General features: G+C 36.0%; 1 protein-coding gene across 1 annotated transcript in view; it reads right to left on the bottom strand.

The window, feature by feature from the left end:
• Window positions 1–10,627, bottom strand: part of URE (urease) — a 47,302-nt gene extending 36,675 nt beyond the window's left edge. Inside the window, exons 1-7 of the mRNA XM_088983387.1 lie at window positions 10,432–10,627; window positions 8,236–9,851; window positions 4,678–4,849; window positions 4,173–4,246; window positions 1,507–1,552; window positions 1,159–1,264; window positions 225–367 (exon numbers count right to left, since the gene is read on the bottom strand). Coding sequence (XP_088839513.1) covers window positions 225–367; window positions 1,159–1,264; window positions 1,507–1,552; window positions 4,173–4,246; window positions 4,678–4,803 — 495 coding nt within the window. The 5' untranslated portion in view covers window positions 4,804–4,849; window positions 8,236–9,851; window positions 10,432–10,627. The remainder of the gene's footprint in view (window positions 1–224; window positions 368–1,158; window positions 1,265–1,506; window positions 1,553–4,172; window positions 4,247–4,677; window positions 4,850–8,235; window positions 9,852–10,431) is intronic.
• Between the last annotated feature and the right edge of the window lie 10,783 nt (window positions 10,628–21,410).

The raw sequence follows: 21,410 nt of genomic DNA, 5'->3' as shown, positions 1-21,410 counted from the left end.
AAAGCTATTTGTTAACTATTTTATGCAAATCTTAAGTTTTGGTCCATCTTATTTTGTTAACTCTTAAGTTTTTATTTTAAGATTTTGTTAAATTGAGTTGGATGTTAGGAAATAAAACAAGAACTTAAGAGTCCATAAACTACAAAAAGTGCAGCATTACCAGAAAAGAAGAAAAATGGATACCAGAAACAGTAGATAAGGAACCATAAAACATAGATACAAACCTGAACTGGCCTGTCTGCAGTATTGGTAACTAAAAGAATCACTGCTCTCCGATAGGCATTAAGTGTAATATTTCCAACTTCATAAATTATTTCACCAGGACTTATACAAATATCTTTTCCCGAAAATTTGTCTAGTGAAGGAACTGCATAATTGAAGTTCTCTCATGAACATCAAATCATATTTATCAGCCATGTTACAATTTGAATATAACTATTCAACAAATAGTCAATTAATAGAGTTCAGACAAATAAGGTATCTAATGTACGAAAATTCCTTAAATAAGGGATAAGTAACGCAAAATGTATAACTCGGACCTAAGGGTTGGTAGGACAATTCTCTTTTAAGTTTTTAGCAATAGAAATATTAACTAAAAAGTTATAAATGTCATCATGACAACAGGTGGATGGAGCCATGGAGGGTCAACAGAGGAATAGGCTTTTCCCTACCTATTAAATCATATTTGGACAATGGAGGGTCAACAGAGGAATAGACTTTTCCCTACCTATTAAATCATATTTGGACACTTTTGGGCCTAAACCATGTCACCATATGGAAGATAGGATCAGATGTTAATAAGATTAGATAAAGAATATTAATATATACCAGCATTCAATCTGTTGCTTTTAAATGGATTTTCTACCTAATACCGGAATCCAGCTAAATCCAATGAACCAAATTGTGATCTTATCCATTGATAGCTTCACATAAGAATCTGATACAAATTGTTTTAGTTATATGAATTGAAGAGATTTTTTCTAGTAGCATTTTATATCCTTAGACATTCATGTGAAAATGACGATAGATAAAAAAATTTGATATAAGAACATACTTTCTGATCAGTCACATTTTCTTTGTACTTTGTGATAAAAAATCCATCAAGTAAACTATACCATAGTATAGTCCCAGGTTTAACAAATAATAGTCATTCTCTACCTGGAAGGAAGGAACCATGCAAGGCCAACTCCAAGTTTCCATTTTCACTGGCAATAGCGTCATGAACGGTGATTAACTTTGTCCCATCTGGAAACGTCCCTTCAACCTAAGTGAGGAAAAAAGGCTGAAATTCACTAATTGAATGATTTAGAAGCATGTGATTCACTTAGAAGGATAATTCATCTCAGAATGTAGTAGCCGTATAAGACTAGCTCTGGGAATGGTTATTTTAGATGGATAATATATTTCAAAATAAAACAAGGTCGTGGCTTCTTATGTACTAAAAATTAATATGCATATCCTCCTAATCAATTCCAAGGAAATTTCAATTTTAACAACAATATTTACCTGGACAACATCCAAAAGGTGTGGAACAACTGGAAGAACTTGCCTCCTGGTGATAAACAAAAACATATTTCGGATTTTAAATTGAAGCAATTCCAATGCCAGATTGATTGCAACACAGAACTTGGACTACAATGTATAATATTAAAAATATAGTAAAAAATCACAATCAAGCTGGTTCTGGTCAGTATTGTCAGATTTGGACTGGACTGAATGGCTGGACCATCAAAACCATGAACTGGGAGACAAAATGGCTTTTAGGCTGCCTGGTTCTTAGAAATGTTGTCTTGGTCAAGCCTACCTCAAATTAGTTCATTAACAATGTTTTGAAAATCATAATCATATTATCAATAAAAAACTGTAATTGTATTGTAAATCATAGAGAAATTTGAATCGAATAGAATCATAAATCGTATCGTAAATTGTAAGATTATTTCTACTTTTTGCGAACTTGTCAAAAAATTAAATATAGATATATTAAAAGGCTATATATAGGAAAGTGATTTTACCCTATTTTTAATCTATATCTACCATATATGTACCTAAAACAATAGAATTTACCACTTATACAATAGAAGCCTAAGATCATATAATCAAGTTTGACTTCAAAGTCAAATAAATCCACATACAATAATCATTTTCTAGCAAGGGCTTTAAAAAAGTCTCCCTTAACAAAACTAAATATAAACAAAAAAAATTGTAAGACTTATGAATAAAATTGTAGGTTTCAAATAAAAATGTAAGATTATTTTCAGAAAAGGATTCAGATATTAGATTCACATAGAAACCCTTGGGATTCATGATTCAAAATTTGAAGCATATCATAAGTCTAAGATTTTGACAACATCATTCATTAATACCTTATTTTTTTAAGCTTCTTTTAATTATTTTCCATTTTTTAAATTGTCTATTTTGCATTTTTATATGAGTGAGATGAACAATTGGACATTTGGACAATTTGACTAACGACCCGGTGACCCAAATGGTTTTGTATCAAGTACAAGGCTGACAACATTGATTTGAGCTTTTTATTTATTTCTTTCTTTGAAGAAGTTAAAGTATGATCTATAGATATGCCAAAGGGTACAAAAACTGGCACCCAATTCCAATATAGTGAGGAATTGTACTACTATAGGTGACCTAATGAGTGGAGATTCTACAAGGGCATATTGATTTGTCCAAAAAGAGAAGTGGTAAATTGATAGAGTGACCAAATTGCCAACTTGCAACCAAATGTCAACTTTAAAGGGCAGCCCAGTGCACAAGGCTCCCACCAATGCAGGGTCTGGGGAGGAACAGATGTATGCAGCCTTACCCTTGCACATGCAAGGAGGTGTTTCCAAGATTCGAGCCCCAGTCACCCAAGTTGCAATGGAGCAACCCAACCGTTGCACCAAGGCCCACCCTCGACCAAATTTCAACTTTAATATTACCAAAATTGGGATGTGACTTAATCGACCCTCATGAAGAAATACAAAAGAAAAAAAAGATAAAAACCTTAGTGCTTTGAAGATTAGTCTATTTGTAGGGCCACAAATCATATCCAATCGTCTGAATTCAATCCCATTAATTACATGGGTTAATATTAACCAGAAAACTTAAAGACAAACATATCATGGTGGATGGGGACTCAAAAGTAGTGGTAAGTTGGTTTATACACAACATGAAGGGAACTTGGCAATAAATGTATCATATATGAGAGATTAGACATTTGGCAGATGAACTAGATGCCACCTTTCCTTGGACATCTAGGAGTGCTAACACAATGATATCTGATTGTATAGACAAGGAATCTATAGGACTCAGTTATTTTGAAGGGAGATAGATTTAGATCGGGAGACAGAGGGGTAAGTAGGAGACTGGCCTACAAAAAAGGAATGCTTGGCACACTTACGGTGTAAAACATTCTTTTAAAGTTCTAATAAAAGCATTTGAAGGGAGATAGATTTAGATCGGGAGACAGAGGGGTAAGTAGGAGACTGGCCTACAAAAAAGGAATGCTTGGCACACTTACGGTGTAAAACATTCTTTTAAAGTTCTAATAAAAGCATGGTTATTTAGTAGTCAGAGAATTGGGCTGCTACATGAGTCATAGGAAACTAGTGAGAAAAGTGGACCCACAAACTGTTATCAGCAACTTTTTTTACAGAAATATCAGTTGGTTGAGTGATTGGCAATGGGGTAGGAACCACACTTGTCCCCAACCTCGATCCCCATCAGGGGCCCAAATCCCTTAATTTTTTAATTAAATATGTGTTTTGGAAAAATATTCATTTAAAATAAAGGAAATTTTAAAATATAAATAATATTTTAAAATATTTTGATATATATAATATAAATAATATTATATGTTTAATATAATATATATATACACATATATTTAATATACATAATCGGGGTCAAGGAAGGGCAGGGACTTCACTCCTCGTCCCCGTCCTTGTCCCCACCAAGGCAATCTTCACCCCCGTCCCTGCCAGGTTGGGGATGTCAGGTACCTAGCAGGGATGGGGAAAATTGCCATCCCTAGTACTGTCATAGAGTAAGGAAGCAGGATCCTTAGCTTTGAGTCTGAACCATTCTTTTGATTAGGTCCTCAGATTAGCAGACATACTAGCTGATGCTCTTTCTAGAAAAGGGGTTAAATAAAATTATATACTTATTTCACACACCTTCCTAGAAGTTGTTTTCCTATGTTCATTAACTCTGCAACACTTTTATCACCATCCCGAACAAACTCCAAAATCTGCAAATACAAAATAAAGACAAGGTATAACTTTCTTTTCCTCTTCACAACCAAGAATCAAGTAAAACTTCTCTAAATAACAGAATAATCTATATACACATATGATGTATAATGAGATATCTTTCTACAATTTGTGGCTCATCTTTTTTAATTCTATCAGCCAAAATTTCATGAATTGTGATAGAAAGCAAGCTTGTCAATATCCAAAGAAGATCTTGCAGCTTAACCTGTCCAAAACTTATATAGATATATAGTAATCTACATGTATTCATGGATGGGTGAGGTTTCAAAACAGAAATAAGATTTCTCCAATTTCTCATTGTAAAAAAAAAATGTGAACCACTTAGGAGACTACAAATTCCTAGCAAGTGAACTATCCTCTTTATGAAGACCATGAATGGATAAAAATAATATAAATTCTGCACCAATACCTGTGTTGCTATTAGAGCTACCGCTTCAGTGGAATTGAGCCTAAGGCCACGAGCCAGACGCTTTTGTGCAAGGAATCCAGCATTGTGCAGAGCTAATTTCTCAACTTCTCTTGGGGTCAATTTCATTTCTATTATTCGTATCTCAAAACGCTACTAGCATCCAAAGTCCAACCTATAATTAATGGGAAGGATTTGAGAAGTAAGATAGAAATAGCTTAGCAAGATGATACATAAATGGTAAATCGATAGATCATAAGAAAACATCTTAAATTAATAAGTTTGTTCCCAATAAATCTACTCTCTAGAACTACATACTCTGTCATCAACAAAATATTTTCTCATCTTTTTATGTACTCATAAAGAAAATCTAACTTCTAAATCTTTTCGATTATATGTCAGTTATTTTTCATTTCTTCTCTTTTTAGTATTTATCATCCTTCTACTTTTCTCATGCTGAAAAATTTTGGAAGCCAAAGGTGTGTCTTTTCCATTGATACCTTATGATATTTATATAAAAACGTTGGAGTTCCTTGCTCCCCAAAACTTTCTAAAAACAAATTCCTAATCCAAAAAGAAAAACAAAACAAAATGACTTCCTAAGACTTCCTAACTATGCAGGTAACATATAGATCCGGGACTCCCCTGTAACATATAGATCCAGGACTCTCCTGAGTCTTATCTCCGTCCAATACTCCCCCTAAAGGTGGTGCATGAGGATTGCGAATGCCCAGCTTGGGAAGGAAAGAATCAAACTGTTTTTGTCCAAGAGCCTTGGTGAAAATGTCGGCAATTTGTTCACCAGTACGTATATAAGCAGGTGCAATAGTGCCGGCTTGGATCTCATTGCGAATGAAATGACAATCAACTTCAATATGTTTGGTTCGTTCATAGAAAATAGGGTTCGCGACAATGTGCAAAGTAGTTTGATTGTCACAAAACAAGCGTATAAGCTGAGGGTGAGATATACCCAAAGACGATAGCAGACCTTTTAGCCACTTTAACTCACAACTGGTAGTGGCCATTGACCGGTATTCAGCCTCGGCAGAGGAACGGGAGACAGTATGTTGTTTCTTAGTCTTCCAGGAGATGGGGGAATGTCCTAACATGACAAAATACCCAATAAGAGAGCGACGAGTTAGAGGACAACTCGCCTAGTCAGAATCACAATAAGCATATAATTGCAAATCACTATCAGAGCGCAAAAATATTCCTTGACTAGGACGTCCTTTCAGATAACGAACCACACGTAATGCCGCATTCCAATGATCAACACGAGGATATTGCATAAATTGAGTCAGGACATGGATGCAACAACTGAGCTCCAACCACGTAATGGTTAAATAAATCAACTGGCCCACAAGACGTCGATATTGTTCAAGGTCATCCAGGAGTGCTCCGTCAGCAAGGGCAAGTTTATGATTCTGAATAATAGGAAAGGGAGCATGTTTGGACCCCAATAAGTCAGTTTCTATAATAATATCAAGTGCATATTTTCTTTGGCAAAGAAATATCCCCGATGATCTGCGAGTCACTTTGATGCCCAAAAAATATTTAAGAACACCCAAGTCCTTCATGTGAAAACACCGGTTCATATACTGCTTAAATTTGTGTATGAACTCTGGGTTATTCCCACCAACGATCAAGTCATCAACATAAACTAGGGCGTGCAAGACAGGCCCATTCTTGCGATATGTAAATAAGAAATAATCGAAACTAAATTGTTCAAACCCAAAAGTTTTCAAGGCAGCACCTAACTTAGAGAACCAGTTCTTAGGGGCTTGCCACAGACCATACAAAGATTTCCGGAGTTTGCATACCTTTCCAGTCCTAGAGGGCGAAAAACCTGGAAGAGGTTTCATATAAACCTCCTCATGGAGATCACCGTGCAGAAAATCATTGTGGACATCCATTTGATGCAATTCCCAATGTTGGGCCGCAACAACTGCTAGGAAGGTTCGAACTGTGACCATTTTAGTCACAGGGGCAAAGGTCTCGTTGTAATCAAGACCTTCAACTTAAGTGTTGCCCAGGACTACCAACCGTGCTTTAAATCTTTCAATGGATCCATCAGAGTTGTACTTGATTTTGTAGACCCATTTACACCTAATTGCCTTTTTTCCAGGTGGGAGGTCTTCCAAGGTCCATGTCCCATTGTCTTCCAAAGCTTGTATCTCTTGGCGCATAGCCTCGCGCCACCGAGCATTAGTCATTGCCTTAGAGAAACAAGTAGGTTCTCGACCTGCAGTAACAGCTGCCAAGAAATGTCTGTGTTTCACAGAAAAATTATCATACGTCACATAATTAGTTATGGGATAAGGAGTACCTGAGGACTGAGATGATGCAGGAGAAACAGCGGAAGGGTCTAAACGAAGAGCAGAGTGTGTGACAAAGTCTTGTAAATAGTTGAGGGGCCGCTTTTCTCGATGTCCGCGGCCTAATAACTCTGTGGTGGGCTGAGAAGCAGTTGGAGTTTCATTGTTTCTACAAGCTACATGGCTCATTGTCTCATCAAGAGGACTTGCCTCCTCATCATTACCTATGTTCTGATGTCCTTCATTGATCGTGTCGCTCCCCCTGACTTCTATATGAGGACCTACCTCCTCATCATTACCCGTGTTTTGATGTCCTTCATTGATCGTGTCGCTCTCCCTGACTTCTATATAAGGTGACTCAGATACCATGTCAGGAGGAGTGGCCCAAGGCAACCCGACATTTTCTTTGGCTACGGGAAGACTGGTTACTGAGGGTTGATGTTTCGGAGTGGTAAAGGGAAACTCGGCCTCACTAAACACCACGTCTCATGAGACGAAGTAATCACCAGACTCGAGACCGTATAATTTCCATCCCTTTTTTCCAAAAGGATACCCAACAAAGACACATTTCCTACTCCTAGCGACAAATTTGTCACGGTCCCGAGTATGTGAAAAACACAAGCAACCAAAAACTCTGAGATGTTTATAAGGGCTTTGTCCAAACAACATCTCGTAAGGTGTTTTACCACCAAGAAGGGTCGAAGGTGTCCGGTTAATCAAGTACCCTGCGGTCAAAACACACTCACCACAAAAATTGATCGGAAAATGTGCTTGAAACCTGAGTGCTCTAGCCACATTCAAGATATGACTATGCTTTCTCTCCACACGACCATTTTGTTGTAGTATTCCAATACAGGAAGTCTAAAATAAAATCCCTTGCTCCTCAAAATATGATTTCAATGATTTAAACTCTGTTCCATTATCACTTCTGACCACCCTAACCTTCTTATTGAATTGTCGTCCAATCATTGCACAGAATTTTTTGAGTGTTCGACCAATTTCACTTTTTTTCAGCTAGCAAATAAATCCAAACCGCTAGAGAATAATCATCAACAATTGTCAAAAAATATACAACACCGCAAGATGCAGGTACTCTATAATCACCCCATAAGTCACAATGAATCAAAGCAAAACAATTGGTCACTTTATTGCTGCTTTGAATAAAAACATCCATACTTTGCTTTGCCTTCAAACAAACATCACAGGTTTTGTTCTTACTATTACTGATATTAAGAAGCGAACTAACCGTTTGATAAGAAGGGTGTTTCAATCTCCGATGCCACAAATCACATGATCCAATTCCATCTGTCTTGTAAGCACAAACCGGCGCCACACCCTTAAAGACATAGACCCCATCAAGCTGTTCACCCGCACCAATCAGAGTCCTCGAGATGCGATCATGTATCACACACAACTTATTAGTAAACGTCACAATACAATCTGTCACGAAATAACCAGGCTATTGACAATAAATTATAATTGAGTTTTTGGACATATAATATGTGCAGCAATTTAAAATTATTTCCAAATTCAACAATGCCTTCTTTCACAGCCTCGGTGTGCGCACCGTTGGGTAAGCTAACAGAACAAGGTGCAACATCATAGGTATCGACGAGCACATTTAAATTCCCCATCATGTGATGTGACGCCCCAGAGTCAACAATCCATTCAGTGGAATAATTCTTACCGGAGAGTCTTTCATTAGTCCTGGTTTTGTAAGCATGCTTACAAGAATCTGCCATTGCTTGTCATTAAGGTCGTTCAATCCGATCCTGTCTTCGTCATTTACGGCTACATTAGCAGCCACCTCATGACTGAGCAGAGTTTTTGCTGAACCTCGGTCACGTCCGCCAGAGGGTCCACCCCCTTTTCCTCAATCTGCTCCATGCCCAGTCAAAGTACCGCGGGGTCTGTCTCCCCACCATTCAAACTTACTTGAGCTAGTTTCGTTGTTGGCAGTCATGGTAACCGATGAGCAAGAGTCGTCGGAGCTGCTTGATTATTGCAAGAAACACGTAGAGATGATCCTAATGACACTCACGAAGAAATCAGAACAAGTGAGCCCGCCGATTCCGAGTCAAACCCGGGCTCCTGGCTGGTTTCCTCCGATCCCGCAACGCCGAGCGAAAACCAGGCGTCGTCGAGAAGCTTCCTTTCGATGGCAGCGGGAGTTCGAGCGAACACAGTATACTGAAACCTGAATTAAAGAAGGACCGAGAAGCTTCCTTACTATGGCAGCGGGAGTTCGAGCGAACACAGTAGACTGAAACCTGAACAAACTGTGGAAAGATCCAACAATTTGCCTCTCTTCCAGGAAAGCGAGGTATCTCCTTTTGCATTCCAACAATTAGGGCTTCAGAATTCTCGCTACTCTGTTTCTTATCTCGAAATGGTTGCCTTGAAATCTACGAACTATACCAGTTTGAAGGACCTATTGTCCCCATCTTCACCGGCAACCAGAGTTGGCATGAGATTCCGATAAAGAACCGTCTTGTTAAACATGCGGCTTGGGCTTACTTGCTGCCCAACTCCACGTCGCCGAAACCAGAGGGCGGGGGTTTTCTTCGGCGGATGCTTCAGGTTCTTTAGCGAACACATTGTCGCAGGCATCAAACGAGCGCTTGGTCTAGCGTCCGAAGAAGATGAAGTACAACCTTTTTACCCGGAGACGGTGGTGAACGCGAGGAAACTCGACGAGGGAACAGAGCCTGCGGCCCTGGACAAGGTGTCGACGGAGGTGAGAGTCGATACAAAAAGCGAGGGGGAAGATAAATGCTTCAGAGTCGTCGATAATAGGCTGTAGTCGTAACAAGATCTGCAGCGGATAACCGTCGGTCGCGCAACGAACAGTAATGCGTGCTACTATACCATAAATACCATACGATATTTAGAGTTACTTGCTCCCAAAACTTTCTAAAAATAAATTTCTAATCCAAAAAGAAAAACAAAATAAAAAGACTTTCTATGACTTCTAACTATACAGGTAACATACAGATATGGGACTCTCTTATAAAGATCCGGGACTCTCCTGAATCTTATCTCCGTCCAATACATGCACAGAGATATGTATGGAAGACAAGAAAGTTAACTGTCAATTGGCAAAGACTGGCTTTGAACCCAAGTCTGGTGCAGAGTTCTTCTCAAAGAATATCCATAGGGCATCTCGATTCTCAAATCACTAAACCAAGACTTATCCCAACTATTTGGATCCAGTATTTCAGTCCCCCTACCCCATTCAACAGGAGATAACAAAATGGAAGAGGAACCTGCAATTTTCCTAGATGTTAGGTAACGATAGAGCTTATTCTGAGAAAATCCAAGTTACAAAAACATGATGTCAGAAATTTCTTCGAAGATGTTAGGTAACAAATAACAATAGAGACAATCTGATCCAACAATGACGTTCAGTATCCTGAAAACAGAAATTTCAGTATCTACTAACCTCTTCACTAAGTATCGCAAGCAAAGAAGGTTCAAATTCAACAATTCTGAAGGCAGACATATAACTTGTGATCCATAAGGCAGTAAACATCCAATATACGTTACAGTTCACCACGACCTATGAATTGAAGTATTAAACTCGGCCACAGGTATACTACATTGGCGTTTGACAAGCGTGAGGCATCATACTCATGCTTGTTAGAACTTTTAAGAATTGCGTGAATTTTACGCAAACAACTTATACAACAAATCATATTTACTATCCATAATTATTACATCACACGGTCTATTAAAATCGACGTGCTCAATTTGTTTACTTCGAAACAAAATTCCTAATTAACAAAATTGAAGGTCTAAATGAAGATCACTGCTAACAAACAAAATTCAAAGTGCAAAAAGAAAAAAGAAAGAAAAAAAAAAGGAGAGAAGGCAAATTATGAAGAACCTGAGGGCGGGGGACAAGTTAGGATTAACTTGTCAAGCTTTGATTCTTCAAATGTAAATAAGGGAATAAATAGATGGTTAAAAGAGAGAATGAATGAAATCGTTTTTCGCAGTTCTCACTTCGCAGTTCGATCGGAAACTATCAACTAATACATTCACAAATCGAAGTCAGAGTTGAGTTTCAAGTTTTTTAGGAAAAAAAAAAAGTCAGAAGTGAGACAGTGACTCAGTGACAGGCGGACGGAAACTTATCTTAATTCATCTATATTTATATTCGCTGTATTGGTGTGGAATCTTTGTACCGGTGTGGAAAGTGGAATTTTTGTTTCCATTTCTCTCTCTTCTCCTGAACGAGAGCTGCGTGGCGCATTACGCACATGCTTGCTGTTGTTTATGCATACAGGCGTCACCACCACATAGGCGGCACGCCCGTTTAGCTTGTTCGCACGAGATCGGCTTCAGTCGGTGCAAGGCCTGTTAGCCTTGCATCGGAAACATCTCCGTACTTTGTTTTTGCACTGACTGAAATCCGATTTCTCGCCGTACGCATGAACAAGCGCCTACGGATGCGTGTCATTCTTTTGAACGCTCGATGCACTGATTGAAGCCGAATTCAGATACCCATGGGTTCAGGCCAAGATCGGCTTCGGTCAGGGCAAGCCGAAGTTCACACCGTTCTAACAACATCGGGATATCTCTTATGAAATAAAAGTACATAACTACGAATGTATTTCTAATTTAAGGTTATAAATTTATTCCAAGGGAGATTTTACCCGGCGCTTCACATGGACCTTACAAGCACATCCCACCATACATTGGGAACATCTTTCATGCTTAAGTATTGTTATTTATGAGAAATGTTCCCAATGTATAGTGGGATGTGCCTATGAGGTCATTGTGAGGCATTTTGTATGAGTAGTAGATCCCAATTTGTTCGAACGAGCATTGCCCTGATCGAAGTTGAACTTATTCAGGCCTGTAAGGATCGAAGTGCTATATGTTAAGTACTAAAAAAAGTATTATATGGGTGTGACTTGGGCAATTGCTAGTTGGGCGGGTTCTAGCCGAGCTTGAATTCATCTAGCCTGCAATGTGTACATAATTGCCTTGACCGAAGTCGAACTCGTTCAGGCCTTCAAGGATTGAAGTGTTATATGCTAAGTACCAAAAAAAAAGTATTATACGGGTGTGATTTGGGCAGTCGCTAGGTGGGCAGGTTCAACTTGAGCCTGGACTCATCCAGCCCACAATGTTTATATGCTTACATAGGTCGGGCTTGGATTTTCGATCATTGGACTATATATATATATATATATATATATATAGTCTGGTTTTAAAAACCCCGTATATAACCTTATATTTGCATGCATATATATGTATATATACATGTTTTTAAATTCATGATTTTACTAAAACTTGTGTTATAGTTGATGTTTTACTAAACACCTCCCATACTTGACAACTGATTTAGATTCCAAAAAGGCATGAGAAGTCCATTTTGGGCTGATTTCGGGAAGCTCTAAATATAGTTTTTCACGTTTTTCTCACACGAAAAGATACAGAAAGATGTGTGATAGTCGAACTAGCTTCGGGCTGCTCAGATCTTCATGCAAAATCTCAATGCGTCTTTTGACTGTCAAAGTTACCAGAAGATGTTCTCAAAAAAACTTGCCAAACGACCCCTTACTTAATTGATCTTCTATCAAGAATCATTTATACTGACATTATATACATAATAGCTTTGCCTAAACCGAGTGGAAAACGTTCAAGGACATGGGCTTATGGTATTTTATTAAAATAAGTACTCCTATAAAATGAAATAATTTAGATTTACCAAATAATGTTTGGTTTCAATAAAATGAAGAAAACAAGATAACAATGGCTTCTTCAGTTCTAATTTACAACAATGTGCCTTCCTTCTTCAAATAGAGAATAAAATCGATCAAATTGTTTTAATAAAAGGAATAATGATATTTTCATCTATATGTTTTATATGAATTAAATTTATTCAAACAAACACTAAGTTTAAAGTTAAAATTGTCATTTCGCAAGGTCAATTAAGTAATTCAATTACAAACTATTAAAGTATTTTAATAAAGAAAAAATCAATAATACCAAAAAGACATAATATAGGAAGAGCTTTAACCAATAAAAACCCACTTGTGAATTTTGATATATGTCATGTGATTGGTTGATACATTTATGACACCACTTGATTGTTCACAAATTTTCTTGAACATGATGTCTTTGGTAAAGTGTCAAATTACTAAAGTCTCATTTTGAAAGGAATACAATACATATATATGTAAAATAATATACAATATACGATATTTGCACTCTTGTATTTATGCTTCTTCTAAACTGAGCTATTTGCCAACGAGTTTATGTAAAAAACTTCGCTCAGTACTTGTTGATACGCATCGAGAACTGTATTGGGCTGACGAGTAAGGGTGGCCAATGGACTGGATTTGGATTGGACTTCGTCCAGTCCAAAATCAATTTGGACGGACTGAATGAACCAACAAGATATATTGGATTGGATCAATTTGATAAAAAATATTTATTAGATTGGATTGGATCTGATCTGTCTATAGCAAATTTATATTGGATTGGGTTGGATTAAGCCAATATCTAATCCATTAATATAAGATAAGAATATGTGTTAATGGACTGGGTTTGGGTTGAAACCAATCTAAATCAAAATGAATTTGAACAAATCCGATGGTCTAGACATTGAATTGGACAAGTCCAAATTAATCCAAAACATTCATTGGATCGGATTGGACCTGGTCCATTTATAATAGAATCACATTGGACCAAATCCAGTCCAATTGACACCCTTACGAGGGAATGTATTTCACCAAGAGAGTCATCATTCTTGAAACGAGCAACAAAGCGAGAGCGAAAATAAACACAGAATTAAGTTGACTTGCGTTAAAAACTTATACTCCTTGTGAAATTGGGAAAAAAAATATTGTGGAAAACCACAATCCTGTGAACAAACAATGTGGCAAGTTTTGGACCTTATAAATATGAATTCGACTATGATATAAAAAAGATATGATATCTGAAAAACTTTTAATCAGTAAACTGAAATTATAAACGTAGTAGCCAATCAGGTGTTATTTATCAAAATTAATAAGTGGATTTTGATTCATCAAAACTATTCCCATACCATTTTTTTATTAGGCTGCGTTTGGTTGTGGTTTGCACGTCGTAAATGATGTGTTGTCCGGTTCAAGTGAATGTAAAATAGAACTGGATTTCGATTTTCTTTTGTGCTCTTTTTGTTTGGCATTTAATGATATAAAGTATGATGCAGTTTTGTGAGCGTTTGGTTTATAACATGAAAACAATTGGAAGAGTGACTGCATTGTCGGAACTATACAGTTTCAATTTTAGTTCTGGCTAGTGTGTCTTGGCTCTGTTCTGATTTAGACAAATGCGTTTATCGGAGAGATCCAAAAGGAGAGTTTCAGTTCCCAAACCTATTACCATTTGATTTTTACCGAAAAGTAGAATTCACAAGTAAATAGCATTCATCAAATTTGGTGATTTCAACGTTAACACCCAAACCAAAACCTAACCAACTCACAAGTTACGACTTCAACAACGGAAGAACCTTGGTGAGTTTCAGCAGTCATCTATGACATATTGAAATTAATCAGCGACTCCAGTTGCAATCTAAATGAATCATTAGGATCGGTGTTGACTGTTGAATGAAATTCTCAAAAATACACTCAGTCCTGCCAGCTACAACCATTGGATTTCGTTATCCTTTCTCTTGCCTTTTCTTCATCCAAAAGCAGAGTTCAATTGTTGAAAAAGAGAATTCAATCGTTCACTTGTTGGAGATTCTAATGTTTATGATTTTGATTTCTTCTAGAAAAAAAAAAATAAAATAGAGGAATTGACTATGAAATCCCTTGGAAATCAGAGGAAATTGACGTAAAAGCCACTGGTATAGGTGTAGCAAGAAGTCATCGATGAAAAATAATTGAGATCGGATTTTACCATTGTAGTTGCTTTTCCGGTGGAGTTTTTCAAAGTGGTCGTCAAGGTGTACGAACGACATGGCTTTAAGAAAGAGTGTAAACTTTAACGCTTATGTCGATGAAAACTCTGACATCCACAAATTTACATTGATTTTGGCAACATATTACCCCATAAACAAAAGTGGAAAAACTGTTCTAAAGTAAATATTTATATTTAACCGTCATTTGCATCTTAAACAAATGCAGTTTATAAATTGTCATTTTCTAAGACACCTACACAGTCTACGGGTCCACATAAATTGACTTTTATATGTCAAACCAATAAAATTATACAGACCATCAAATTCAACTTGAACTATTTGTTACTTTAATGAAAATTTATTACTTTAATTTAACCATTCTTATTATAAAATTTATTTTAGTATTTAATTTATTTATTTTTGTTATATATTAATAGTATTAACTAAATTTATAATTATTTAAATATTTACTTAAAATATTTTTTCAAATCCAGTATAATTATTATATAATAGTTTTGTTAATTCATATTTTGCATTTATGAATAAACATTAATGATTTGGCTTACATTTTTAATTATTATTAATAAATATGGAATCTTATTTAATGTTTAATTACTGTATTCAATAATTATTATGGAGTCCACTTTGAATAAACATTAATAATATTATTAAGATTATTAATTACAGTTTATAAAAATTGATTATTTAATAAAACTTTAATTACATTTTTCTTTGAACAGGTACAAATTGTAATTTTGTTAACTTACGATGATATGGGGCCCACTATTCAAAGTTGCACTGCTCGACCATCGGTGCCATAAACAACATCGTATGACCTTCCTAATCACCAGCGAACTGACGTAAATGATCACCCGTGGTCGTTTATGTCATCAGAGATAATTTAAATAGTCGGTAGTCGCTTGTATAAAAAAAGGGATCCCTTGTTTGCCTGAAACTCGACCGCCGGCGGGTTCATCCACTTCGATGGTATGGCGGTCCCAGCCATCGACAACCAAACATAATTGATCGTTGTTGATGAGGGTGGATTTGGCCCTTTAATGACATTGTGACATGTGGCATCTTGAAACAATTAGGTGACATCCAGAACCACTTAAGCAACAACTTGCCTTAGCAAAGATGATTGTGTCCCAACTGACGAGCTGGTACAAGCGCCAAAATGGCGATTTGGCACAGGCGCCGAATTGACAGCCTGGCATAGGCGCCGAACTGGCAGCCTGGCTCAGGCACCGACCTGGCGACCTGACACAGGCGCCGAACTGGCGGTTTGGCACAGGCTTCGACCTGGCGACCTGCGAGACGTGCTCGCCGACAAATTCAACATGCATATCCCAACACTCCCACGATCCTTGGAAATTAGCCCACGTACCGAACGATCCGAAGGGTGGTCAACGTGCATGGTGGTTGCCTCTGGGAATCTCAGACCACTTAGGCGACCTCTCGGAAATCTCAGATATGGTGCGTGAAGCCCACGCCAAACAATGCCTATATAAAGGCACTAACCCCAAGGACATGAGGGGGGCAAATAAGCATATTTTAGCTCTCATACTTTTGTGATTTTTAGCTCACAGTCTACTATGAGAGTACTGACTTAATCATCGGAGCGACATCACCGGGTTAGCCACCTCGGGTCCTCTGACATTGATTCCTTGCATGTCTCTAAAGAACTATGAAGTTCAACAATCAATCCGACTCAACACCTAATAGGCAGCTCGACACTTTGGTTAGCTCGACGCTTAATAGGCAGCTTGGCCCTCTGGTCAGCTCGACACCTAATAGGTAACTTGGCACTCTAGTCAGTTCGGCACCTAACTTGCTCAGCTCGGCCCAATCAGTTCGGCACCTAACCTACCCAGCTCGACTCAATCAACTCGGCACCTAATCTGCCCCCAGCTCGGCTTGGTCAACCCGGCATCTAGATCCTCATCCAACAAAAGTTCTCCACTTCAGTCTCTAAGTCATTGACCACTTGGAAGCAGACCAAATGACGAGATACTTAGCACGAAAAATTGAAACATCAGCTGTGGTTGGCAATTTCATCTATGCTCAAAAGAGACGTGCCGGTGGGTGGCTATGTAGTCTTAGATTAAAAAATAAATAAATAAATAAAAATAAAAATAATAAAAATAATAAAAATCCCCTGTTTGCCTAATAGTTGACCACCAGCGTCTTCATCCACATGGATGGTATGATGTCCCGGCGATGCCACACATAATTGATCGATGGTGGTTGGCGATGTCATCTAAGCTCAAAAGAGACGTGCCAGTGGGTGGCTATGTACTCTAAGCTTAAAGATGAGCAGGTGGTCGGCTGTCTTTAAAGAGAAAAACGTTTGTGTCCGGCTTGATAGACACGGGTTGCATTCTAATACACATAAGCAAACATAGCATACAACCAAACACTAAACTGTAAAAAACATGGAATATAATTGGATTCAACAGGGAAGATAATTGAAAAAAAAAAAAAACATAGGGTGAAAAAAACATAGTATACTGTGAAAAACAGAGTATGTTTTACGAACTCTACTTACTAACATGATCGAGGATGGCGCTAGTTCTTGTACAGGCTGTATGATTCTCAGTGCAGAGGTAGTCTATCGTTCTTGTAGATGATGGATCTAGTTCTCAGTGCGGAGGTCCCGTTCTTGCGGAGGCTCTGTTTTAAACTATTCTATAAAAAACAAAGATTGTTTAACCAGATTGTACAGGGAATGAGAGAATAGAGTATTTATTACTAAATCAACTAATCTGATGGAGAAAGGTTGCAGCACTGTAAATGAAGATTGAGAGATGAAAAAATTGCAGTTTGATAAACTTGAAAAGGAAAATTAGTTCGGTTTGTAGGCTGTTGTATCATTTTCTACTGTTTATTATTATTATTATTATTATTATTATTATTATTATTATTAAATTATAAAACAATGTCATCATCGTTACAATTATTGATGGATGAAGTAAATCAAAGTGACCATTTCTTTTCAAATCAAACTATATTCAATTCTAATTCTTGAAGTCAACCTCCTACTACTGGGCTCAATGAAATTCAAATCCACCAAATCTTTTTTTTTACTAACTAACAGGTTGATTAATTTTCAGATTAATCAATGATCATATTTGGTCCTTACGTGCTACTGTTCTCAATCAGAATTACTGTTAAAGATGCAAACCATTATTGAACTTGCATCCGAGGAAAGCAATCACGTTAACAAGGCTGTATCGGAAACCAAACTACACGCAGTGTTGGGTCAATATTTATTTTGCTGAAAGCAGCTAGCCCGCCATGGTCAATATAGATGGATTGTAGATTCGCATTTTGGTACATGTGCCAAAACATAGTGAACAATCAAGACAGCAAATAATGGGACCCAGTTTAAAATATGGCCCTTTTGTCTTCTAAATCAACATAGCAAATAATTACAGGCATCTATAATCACAGGCTTCTTAACTGGATCACATGGAAGGTTTAGCTACTACCTGAAAGGCAGGTTGAAAAGTGCAGTTTGATGCAGAATCAACGTCTAATGGAAGTTCACACTATAGACCATAGAGGCTGTAGAGAATCGGTACAACTTTTGTAATAACTATAGAAAAACTTAAATGTTTCAGAATAGAACAACATTGATTCAAGGAAGAATGGAAGGTTCAGTTAATACCTGAAAGGTTGCAGGATGAAAAAGTACAGTATGATGCAGATTCAACGTCACACTGTAGACCGCAGAGGCTATATATAGAGATACAGTCTAGGTTTTGAATTAACCGTAGAAAAATTGAAATATTTCAGAATAGAATAAAATTGACCCAAGCGAGAATGGAAGGTTTAGTTAATACCAGAAAGGTTGTAGGCTGAAAAAAATGCAATTTGTTGCAGATTGAAGGTCAAATGAAATTGAAGTTTGTAGACCGTAGAGGTTGTACAGAATCAGTCCACCTTTTTTTATTAACCGTAGAAAATTTTAAATGTTTCAGAATAGAAGAAGAGTGATCCAAGGTAGAATGGTTTAGTTAATACCTGAAAGTTTGCAGGCTGAAAAAGTGCAATTTGATGCAGATTGAAGGTATAATGAAATTGAAGGTTGTAGACCGCAGAGGCTGTATAGAATCGGTCCACCACCTTTTGTATTAACCGTAGAAAAATTTAAATGTTTCAGAATAGAAGAAGATTGATCAAGGTAGAATGGAAGGTTTAGTTAATACCTGAAAGCTTGCAGGTTGAAAAAGTGCAATTTGCATATTGAAGGTATAATGAAATTGAAGGTTGTAGACGGCAGAGGCTATACAGAATTCGTCCACCTTTTGGTAAATAATAAAATATGATTAATTCGAAAAATGATTCAATAGTTGTGAATATCAAAGGAAATGATAAATAGTGTGAGCCAATTCTTGTAGATAAAATATGATAATTTCTTAAATTAAAGAAATATCTATTAAAATGAAAAAACAAATCTAACCTAAATGTGTAATATAAATGATTTAAAAAATTTAAATAATTCAAAATAGTGGCCCCATACTTAGTAGGGATCATTCCTAGTTAACTAAATTAAATTAAGGGAGCTAAATACCTATAAACAATTTCTTGGCTATCGGACAATATTATTATTCTACTTTAGTAGTATGGAAGCACATTAAAACAGGTAGATAAAACAAAATATAATAACCTTACCCAATTGCTTGTTTGAAAAATAAATAATGACGATCACTATTTATTTTTTTATCATTTACTTAATTAAGTATTTGATGATTGTCATTATTATTAATTATTTCTATAAATAACTGATTGTTATTATTATTTACTTAATTCAGTATTTTTTAGCAAGTAATTATTTGATTTAATCTGAATTATTTCAAAATTTTAATTATTTATAATAGACATTTAGGGTAGGCTTTTTATTTGATTTAAGAGACTTACCATATTTTATTTAGAGAATGACCACATACTAAGTAAGGGGCAACTACAATATCATTTAATTTGAAATTTACTATTTAACAATAAAAAATCAATGTCCTATTGAGCAACCCACCCCTAAAAAAGTATCAATAACTTTGAAATCATTAATCTATTTCTAAAATAGTAAAATTAGATGGATGTTTACAACAATATCACCAATATTGCTTAATATTTAGGGACATATGAATGAATAAAAAGTATTTAAATGATATATATTAAACAAAGGCAAAGAGTGAAGAAAAGTTACTCAAAGAACTACTAAGAAAAACAATCCATGCCAAATCCATCATTTGAAGTAAAAGATGAAAAATATATAACTACAATCAAATCATCATCATGTATGGTTGTAATCAACTGATAATATAATCAGGCCAAATATGCATGATGTAGGACTCCAAAGTCCAAACCATAAGTAGCATTGGGATGGCCACATGTCTATAGGGTGGGTATTGTTGCGTGAAGACCTTCCTTATATATATATATATATATATATATATATATATATATATATATTTTCTTAAGCGAACGTGATATGTTTAATTAAATAATGATAAAACCTAAATGTGATATTTGATTTATAACCTACTCTAAACTAAAGCAAGTATGTTTTAAAGATTATTCTCTAATGTGCCCCAATCTATTTGCACCATTTGCTTGATTAGTGTATAATACTTTAATATATACGAAGTGATTATGTTGATTCCATTCTTCTCTCGAAGTTGTGAATGGACAAGATGTTTCCAGTCTAGTAAAGTGTAATCCAATCCATTCGTTAGAAATTTTGGATGTCCAGTGTCATCCAATCCCATCTATTCTAACATATCTAGGGATGAACATTTGGTTTATTCGGCTAAAAACCAAACCAAATTTAAAAAAACCAAACTTATAAAATATAAAACCAAATCGAAACCGAATTATTAAAAAACAAAAGAAAACCAAAACTAAATTTTTCGGTTCAGTTTTTCGTTATTTTGGTTAAAACCAAACTTTATTAATACTATACTAATACATATATATATATATATATATATATATATATATATATATATATATATTTATGTATATTATAATATATGTATATGTTAATGTATATTATATATTAATATTATATCATATATTATATACATATTATAATATATTATGTTTTATATATTAATAATATATATTATATTATGTATATAATAAATTTCAATTAATTTGATTTTTCGGTTAACCGAATTTCTAATCCTAAAAACAAAAACCAAAACTGAAATTTTTTAAAACCAAATTAACCAAACAATCCAAAAACAAAAATTTTGGTTCGGTTTTTCAATTTTAGCCAAACAATGCTCACACCTAAACATCTCTATATCTTCATTTGACCATGTATCAACGATACTTATCACAATCCAACCTATCTGGATTGAATGAAAATTGGAAAGGAGCTACATTATCCATCGACAATAACTATGGATGAAAGCGACAAGGTTCAAAAATAATAGCAATTAAACAAGGCAAAGTTTTAAAAACTGAGCCAAAACCGAAATCGTTCTGGTCATCAGTTTCTGAGTTGACAATTC

The sequence above is a fragment of the Nelumbo lutea genome, chromosome 4 (assembly GCF_056320005.1).
Source record: "Nelumbo lutea isolate HS-2025 chromosome 4, American lotus-T2T, whole genome shotgun sequence".
NCBI classification, from domain to species: Eukaryota; Viridiplantae; Streptophyta; class Magnoliopsida; order Proteales; family Nelumbonaceae; genus Nelumbo; species Nelumbo lutea.
Note: the sequence above shows the minus strand (reverse complement) of the source record. Positions and strands in the feature narration are given on the sequence as shown.